Below are 8,918 nucleotides of genomic sequence, written 5' to 3' on the forward strand. Positions count from 1 at the left end.
GGACTTCACTTTGGGTCACAGTGCAGGCAGACTGCAAGAAGTCAGCCTTAGATGGTGCTTTTTATTTGAAGTAAAAACTGAAGTCTTTTGGAACTGCCACAAAAAATTCTTCTTTTTTCATGAGATACTTTGTTATTGCAGTCAAAAGCCCCCTCCTCTGGCCTACTCTGTGTTAGTCTCCTAAAACACTTAAGAGTGGGAACAAAAAAAGTTAATATTTTACAGGTTTTCAGATGCATTGATAGCCACTCTTTTTTTTCACATCACTTTAGAAGCTGTGAATTATTAACTGCAGAGGTGTGACCTGCCACAGTTCCTCACTGGGATGTAAGACACTTTTACCCTGATTCCACATCAATGGCTTARTAGTTTGCAGTTTTGCCTTCAAATCATGCACACTTGGGTCTCAATTTCTTTCCTTGGAAAGGTGCTTGTACCACAGCGCAAAAATCAAAAACCAAAATGAGAAAGACTGAGGAGAGAGGTGGTGTATCTACACTGACTTAAAGGAGCCAAGGGAGCTGCAGGCAGCGTTTATTGTCTCAGGGACCCAGAAACAAAGCTTGCAGCTGCACAAATTCACTCTACTCGAGGGTATTTGCATGAATTATCTGCACTTGTGCCTAAAAGGGAAAAGTTCAAGTTAAGAAGTCCAGCTTTTCCAAATAATCAACCAAATCAAGGCTATTATGACACTAGTGAGAGTACTATTGTGCCCAGAAAAAAATATTCAGAACTATTTTGCTTAAAAAAGTCTTTTGAGCTACAATCACATGGCAGTAACTTCCACTGAATTTAAAAATGTTTAAACAAAATACCTACAAGCCAAAAAGATTTAGCTGCAACCTGGCAGCAAACAAAGCATCAACATATAATTTACTATTTAAAACCCATCTCTTCCTCAACCCAACATCACCTTTGTTATTTCTCCCATGGCAAAATAATGAACTTCACTTTCATGAATGCTCCTCCTGCTGCAAACTGGCCCACCAAGAGTKGGCCCAGTTTGAGAGTGACTTTCTCACTTTCAGACAGTATTTTCAGACAGCTTTGTAAGCCAGACCCTCTCCTTCCTTTCTTTGAACTAAACAGCGAGGTCACCAGTAATAGTTATCCCAGGAAGAACCAATGAGAAAACCCTGCAGGCATATGAGGAAGGAAATTAAGCTTTCAAGACCTCATTCTCTTTCACCCTGAACATGTGGACTTCCACATGCATTCATTTGCCATCTAAGTGTTTGTGCGTGAGAACAGATTTGCAATGAATTCCCATCTCTTGCTACAGCACAGATTAAATAAATTCCATTAGCAAGTAATAGATTGTTAATAAAAATAAACTACTGAACTGTTCTCTATAGAAATTCTTCCCTATATGGGCTATATGACCACTTACACTGGGACAGTCCGAAGCAGTTCCAAGATCCCTTGACCATTCCACTGCTGAGCTGCATGCAGTTCCTCAGTGCAAACACCAACAATCTGGAATAAATAACAGCAGATACTAAACTGGGTGGGAACCATGCAAGAACTGTGGAGAAAATATRCCAAGATCAAACAGTGCAGATACAGAGGAGGACCATTTCTTTAATCTAACTAGATGAGCCAGGACAAATGGAGCCTGAGATGACAGTTGGATCCCGCAAGTCCTTGTGTTCTCTCTCTCTCTCTCTGCTTACCATGTGGAGCACTCTGGTCACGTAACAATTAATCTTGTACAGAGTATGTGAATTTAACCATRAGGAGGGTCTGGTGACAAATCAGGGTTTACATCCTAGTCTGCTCTGACTTTTCAACCAAGTCCACACGGACAGGACTAAGCTAGACAGGTTAGGGTCTGAGCACATGCAAACACTGCTCTGTCAGCCRATTGCTAGGGGCAAATGCAATACTGCACAAGCAATCTCAACCAGGCAAGGGACTTGCTGCCACATGGGATTGCTGTGGTGCTCATAAAATCCTTGACCAACTCAGTTTGCTGACTGGTTAGATCTTACCCAGCACCATAAAGTAAAGCTGCTTACACACCACATAATCCACTTGTCACTGCAGGCAACTGCAGACTTCTGCCTTCCTGTGTAAGGCAGGATGTGTTTGCTTTTCAGGATAGGAGCTGCCACACTGAGCAATACCAGATGTCTCTCTCACAGCAGCTGAGATCAGCTGCTTCAAATGAAAGGGTAAAACACCCTTCAGCTGATAGTGGAAGGGAGTTTCTTCCTGCTGTATCAACCACTGGCTTGTGCCTTCAAGCACAATGATTCACTCGGAGACGAAAAATCATTTTAGCCRTGGCCTTCTATTTTCTTTCTCAATACTTTTAAGTCTTTTCCAACAACACTGCATTTTTGGTCAAAATCTGTTCAACTGATATTTAATCAGAAAACAGGAAAACTGAAAACTAAGTTCTGAAGAGCAGCAAGCAGAAGTGCAGGATGTACCTCTGCTGCAAGCACATTTCCACACTGATAGAGATCTGTGTGGAAAACCCTCATGTCAGCATGTACCCAGTTCTGCACACCCCACCTCTCCTGCCCCTTGCAGACTTCACTTTCTCAGGACCCAGCCCTTGGAGGTGCACCTCATCTCCACCCATCTTCCAGGCTTCCTCCATCAACAGCCTGAATCACCCTTGCTTCAGGACACCCCTCCCTGGGCCTTCACTCATTAATTACATACAAATAGCAAGAGTCTAAACAGGAAATTATTTTGTGTTCATTCTTTGCTTTTTGTAATCATTTATCCTCATGGGTCAAAATAAATCCATAACAACAAGCATCAARCAAAGGGGAAAACCAAGTCATCTGTAAGTGTTGTGGAAGATTAGAGGCCAAGGGCCTCAGGATGCAGTAAATTGACTGTTCTTTGATCCAGGACAGCTGGGCACTAAAGAAGAGATGAGGACTAATRCAGTACTAACTGGAGAGTCAGCCAGGAACTATCCTGCTTAGCCTGGCTCTCTGCCACTCCTTCCAGGTCCCACAACTCACCTTGCACTAATYAATCCACACCCACTTTGTTTTTGTTGATAAAACACAGACATTTGGGCACCTCAGAAAAGCCTCTGCCCTTGCAYAGCAGTTGTCTTGTGCAGGTTTGTGGTAACAGAACTTCCCTTTACATGTTGCAACTACAGCCAAAGACAAAYGGGAGCAACTAGAAACTTAAATTGTAAAACACAGACACTTGCACTTTCCCACAGGATGGAAGCTTTTCCAGAGAGCATGCAGAAATCAGCAGTTGGCATRAACTATGCCAGCTCTTCCACTAAGGTTATTAACCCAATATGCAATTTAAAAATATCCAAAGCAGCCCATATCTAAGAGGCATTGCTGAGAAGGACTTCAGGAAAGCAAACAAACCTGTTTGRCCACAGAAGCTCCCCACATTGAACAGCAGAGTTAAATCACAAGRAATTTTTAAAAATGTTTCTTTTGCAAAGCAAACCTGAACCTTTCTTAAACAGTAGATCTATAAAGGAAAACTCAGCCTCTAAAGAATATTTGTGTTAATGCTACAAGGTACATTTCTGCCATTAAGTATTGCTAAAACAGCTCCGAGTCCTGCTTCAAACTCTTCCTGCCATTCAAACCAGTGGATCACTTACCAATATTACCATAGAATTAATTTTAATTTGCCTTTACATTAGCTTTTGATTTTTTTCCCATGCTCGTGTTTGAAATTGAGGACGGGATAATAAACACGTGAGTTACACAGCWAAATGCAATGTCAGCTGCACTCCAGGCCAGGAGGTGGCAGTCGGAGCCACCGTGGCTGAGCCGTACCTGCAGGAAMGTGACCACCCCAAAAGGAGTCTGCACCGGCTGCATCTGAGGGTCTTCTGTCAGTAACATATGCTGGATTCGAGAYTCACTGTTGTCCAGAGGGCTGTGCCACGACACGTGGTCACCGCTGCAAAAGGTGTTTTCTGCAAGGATGAAAGGCAAGATATGTTTAGTCTGTGAAGTCTGCTGGAACAGTCCTTCTGTTGGGGGCTGCTCCTGACTGCTGCCAGGGAGGGACCTCCGGCCTGGACCGGGACAGTCGCTGGTGACACTTCACAGTGACTGTCCCCAGCCAGCTCTGCTGAGCCTCTGAGCCACCTGAAGCAGGAATGGAGTCTCATTGAGTCATTTCAATTCAAGSACTGATTTCAAAATTGCCCACTCTTGAGTCCTGTGGCAAAAGATACTGTCCTACTTTGATATTAAGCCCAACACAGGAATATCAACAAATAAAATTAGCCTGTCTCTCACTTACTATTATTCTCCTTTTGTGAGGGGGCATAGAGAGTCAGCAGGCCATACTGGGTGCCATGGGACGACAATTCACACTCTAGTTTGCCACAGAGAAAATATTCTGAAATTTGACTAAACACATACCCTACTGTGCTAGATCTAATAAAAATTCTGCTGCCCAACTTACGATAGTGTAAGTCAAAACAAAATCACTGTCTCTCCCAATTGTCCGGTGGCTCTGGTGCAGAATTTAATTAATATGTTCCTTTTTTTCTCAAACAATGAGAAAACCAGTAGSCTATACATTTCGCTCTATGTCAGAACAGACTGCATCAAAACAAGGCAGGCACTCCTTTTTTTCCCTCCCCTCTGACTTAGAAAGACAAAACCTCAGATAATCCCATGTTCCACAACTACTGCATGCCAGAAGGCACACCAGAACCCATCTGTCTGATGCTGCCCTATCACAGGAAAGGCTAATGTTTTATTTCTGTGTGAACCAGAAGTAAAACAACCAGCCTTGACTACGTTCACAGCAATTAAAGCACACTCCATTTGCATGCAGCTCCTGGAGCATGTGTGGTAATGCTGCCTGGCCAACCACCTTTATCTTGGGTCTTGTGCTTGTCCAAGCAGAGCTTTATTGCACMTACGAATAAACAACCTGGAATCCACATTCTGCCCTCTGAGATAGGTGTAGTGCCCCAGGGGTGAACTGAGCACTGCGTGCCTGCTTCCAAAGTCAATGGCAGGCCCAGCACCCCTCTCCTTGACCAAGCTCATCCAGGAAGGCTGGCTGCTCTKCTGTCCTCACTGTGCTTTCTCCCAAGGCCACACTTAGAGGACAGCAGGAAAGGAGGCTTTRTCCACTGGAGGAGGACTAGAAATTCCATTGCAGACTGGAAAATGTTAATGGTTACTTGAGTTGCTATCTATTGAGACTGGAGCATCTCCAGGTTATAGGAGCAGGATCCAATCCAGAGAGGTGCCCTCCCCTTCTGCATATTCCCCTAACCTTCCCACATCATCTTCCAAACACATCCCAACAGCCTTTTAAATATCTGTCGGGCTAACAGACAACCATGGCAGTTTCTGCAAAGGCAGGAGAGAAATGTTTTCAATTGCCAGTGACTGCAGCTTATTCCCASATGAACAACACCATCAAGGAATCAAGTGCTTGCACACCACTCACTGTGCATCAACACTGTCATGATGATGAGAACGACTCGTGCAAGGGCAGCAAGGGCAGGATGCTCCAAGGGGACCCTCAGCAGCAGGYAGATAAACTAATGAGAGTTCCCTTGGAATTGCTGTGGTTAAAAATATTCACCGTCATCTCCCTGACAAGGAGCTGCTGGCCCGCTCCTGGGTGTAATACTGGGCAACTCAGAACATCTCCACTGGGTGTCCCCATTGGTGTGGGTTTGAACATTTATTATATGTTTTTTTCGATGATTTTCCTGGACAGCTCATTTAATTAAGAATGAAAATAAACTTTAAATACCATAAGGAAATTAGCCTGAAAAATGAGGCATGGAACAGAAGTGCTTGTGATACGTAAGGGAATGCTTTCCTTAGTTAAAACTAGGAAAGAAAGAAAACAGAGAAGGCAAGCTGCTTCAAAGAGTTTATCGTTATGTACACTAAATTACACGGTTCCAGCTCTGTGACTCAAAGGACTGGTTCAGATATTACTTTATTTTTAGAGTTGAAGAAATATAAGCAGACAAATGAAAAATGATTGGCTTTTTTGTATCAAAATCTGATTAAAGAAATGGCACTTAGAATGTTGCAAGGGATATCTCATGATATTTTCCAAGTTAGACAAAATGTGGCTGATTAATTTTTTTWAAATGATGAAAGCCTCTCAGTCACAGTTTTCAGGAATGAAACAAAGCCACAAAGAGCTTATTCTTGGGCCCTGTCTTTATACCACAACATTTTGCCCATCAAATGCTCACACAATTCTATGCTGATCGATCGCTGCGTTTCACTGTTGGTGCTGCTTCTCCTGGGAAAGCCCAGCCCGTTTAGAGCAGGTTTTCAAATGCAAATATCTCTGCTGGAAACCCACCTGTTTATGTCCAYATGAACACTGAACACTTACAAAATCTCCCTCTCCCTTGCATATACACGAACACCACAAAATTCACACTGACTACTCAATTAAATCACACACAAAAAAAATCTGCAAATAACACAAAGTCAAATTAAAATCTGTGGGAGTTCAAGAAATTTGGAATTACATCCTGAAACCCAGCTTCCCACTTGCTGCATTGTTACCCATGTGGGATATAAGATCAGCTCTGGTACAGAGACCATGGCAGCACTGAGAACAGTCTGAATTACATTACTTGTAGCTACAGAAACTAAGAAATTACAGAAACACAAAGGAGTAAATAACCATTTTCTATTGCCTCATGCTGGAAACAGGGAGAGTATCCTCCCTTACCACTTTTCACACTCATGTTTTCAAAACAGCACAGGGATGAGAACACCACAACTGGATAAGCCTTGCTTCCTTAGGTAACCACAGCAAAACCAAGTCATCAGAAAAAGTTCCAGGGCATGACCAGGGAATTGTCAAATCCATAGGACAGGTGGCAAAGCACAGAAATGATCTAGCTATCAATTGGAGTAACTAAAAGCAAAGGAACTAATAGAAAATATGTTGAAAAGTTAAATCCAAATAATTTTAGCCTATGGAAAAATCAGCAAATCCTCAGGAGTAAACTAAGGCTCTGATTTACAGCACACAAGCTGACTGCTGCTGAATACTTCTGCCTCGTGCTAAACCTGAGGTGGTTACATGTTCCTTCCATGAAAGGATGAGCTAAGGCACCCAATCTGTCCCAGGATAAACTCATATCCTTCAGCAGTTACCATGGGAGCATGGGATGTGTCGTCAATACACAGGCTTACCCACAGTACCCTCTGGGATCCTTGCACCCTTCCTGCTTGGAAGAGGCATTAACTAACAAACTTTAAACCTAACATAGCCAGGTGATTCATTCTCACAATTTTGAAACTGGTTCTTTTCCTGCAAGTTTGTGTTTAAAAAAAAAAAACAAAACAACACTGACTTTTCTTTATTTCTGTTRGGGAATGCTGATTCCATGAAATCCAACTGCTTCATAGGGAGGTATTGATTTCATAAGAACTCAACAAGGAAATCAATAAAACATTYAAATTCAAACTTACTATTTCAATTCATAATTTATAATAGCAAATCTGAAGCCTCCCTCTAGCTCTAAAAAAATGAAAAGTCTCTAAATCTGCCATAGACCAGCTCTTGTACTATTCTATTATGCAAAAGCAGCAGTTATATCAGATCACTCTGTTAAGCCACCCATATTTTGAAGCCTTTAAAATGTCATTATCAATTTTCTTTTACAGCTCACATAAAGCAGGTAAGGTTCCTTCATGCAGCAACAGTCATAATTCAGCTGCACAACCTCTCCTAACTTTACTATCCAACTGCTCTGTAATGAGAACTGGGGAAATAACTCAGAGGGAACTATTCCACTGTAGACTAGTAAATTTTCTTTGTCTAACGTTGCTCATGTATTTTCTTGGAGTGCATTCCCCCTCCCTCCTTTWATTTGCCTAAATATAGCTGATGCCTAAAGAAATAAAACCAAGTCATATTCTTGGCCTCAGGATGTTTTATAAACAGTAAAATGCATGCAATCTATGCTCAAGTGGTGTTACCTAGCTCTAGAAAGAAAGGCAGATTACTTCCCACTGTATTTTCAATTTCTTTTTTAAATCTGCCAGCTACCCATATATGGGATCCTGCTAGGAGTCCTTACTCCCTTATTGCCACAGGGAGTAAATTGAAAAGGACAGCAAACTTAGGAGTACTAGGAGCTAAGAGAGAGCTCCATCCTAAAGACAGCCCCAGGCTGAAAGTRAGTCAGGGAACATCTCCAGTGAACTGGCTGCCCTGCACCCAGAGCAGATGGCAAACATTCTTCAGGCATCTGGGAGTCAAACATCTTCTCTTGCATGTGCAGTGGCAACTTCARGAGGAAAACAAAGAGCTGATGCTGTTCCACCAGCCAGGAGACAACAAGGCAACTTGAAGCCCTTGTGCTGTCCTTGCATGGCCTGGCACARTCCCCAGCCTGTCTGGCACCAGGGCAGTTCAAACTGCACCACCATGGTTCATCCAGAGGCCAGGAACTTGCCCCTTCTGACATGGTCACAACCATGTAATTCTTGAGATAAATTTTAAAATTAGAAGAACAGATTTACACCCTGACCATTCCTCTGTACCTCTTCTAAGATATCTCCTCCTTCCAAATGTCAGCTGAAAACAGCAACAGAGGGGTTAAAATGTGCTAACTAATCAGCCAGTTAACACCTTGACAGTGTGTTACAGGTTAGAAGCTGATATTGTTAAGAGTGGGGAAAGCCCTAAGCCTACTAACTACCACATGTGCTTGGTTTTGGGGAAACAACCACTCTAGACTCATACCCTTCAAGACCATGTTTCTGGAGAAAGCCAGGCTGTCATTACATGGTCACTTTATTTGGGGACAAGATGTGCAAGATGATGCTGAAAGAAACAGTCCTGCTTGCCCCCTGTGAAAGCAGGGCTATCTGGATCTCCCCCTCGGAGCAGTGATGTTGCTTAGCTGTGATAGTACAATGCTTGACAATTCTCTGCTACCTTGGTCT

At 42.7% G+C, this 8,918-nt stretch overlaps 1 protein-coding gene across 3 annotated transcripts in view; it reads right to left on the reverse strand.

Annotated features, from left to right (window-relative positions):
* Positions 1-8,918, reverse strand: part of SUFU (SUFU negative regulator of hedgehog signaling) — an 89,484-nt gene that overhangs the window by 41,928 nt on the left and 38,638 nt on the right. For all 3 annotated transcript variants that reach the window (XM_057379802.1, XM_057379792.1, XM_057379813.1), the window contains exons 4-5: positions 3,783-3,925; positions 1,394-1,479 (exon numbers count right to left, since the gene is read on the reverse strand). In XM_057379802.1, the coding sequence (XP_057235785.1) occupies positions 1,394-1,479; positions 3,783-3,925 (229 nt within the window). The remainder of the gene's footprint in view (positions 1-1,393; positions 1,480-3,782; positions 3,926-8,918) is intronic.

The sequence above is a fragment of the Malurus melanocephalus genome, unplaced genomic scaffold, assembly GCF_030028575.1.
Source record: "Malurus melanocephalus ecotype Western Australia unplaced genomic scaffold, MMel_1.1 scaffold_12, whole genome shotgun sequence".
NCBI classification, from domain to species: Eukaryota; Metazoa; Chordata; class Aves; order Passeriformes; family Maluridae; genus Malurus; species Malurus melanocephalus.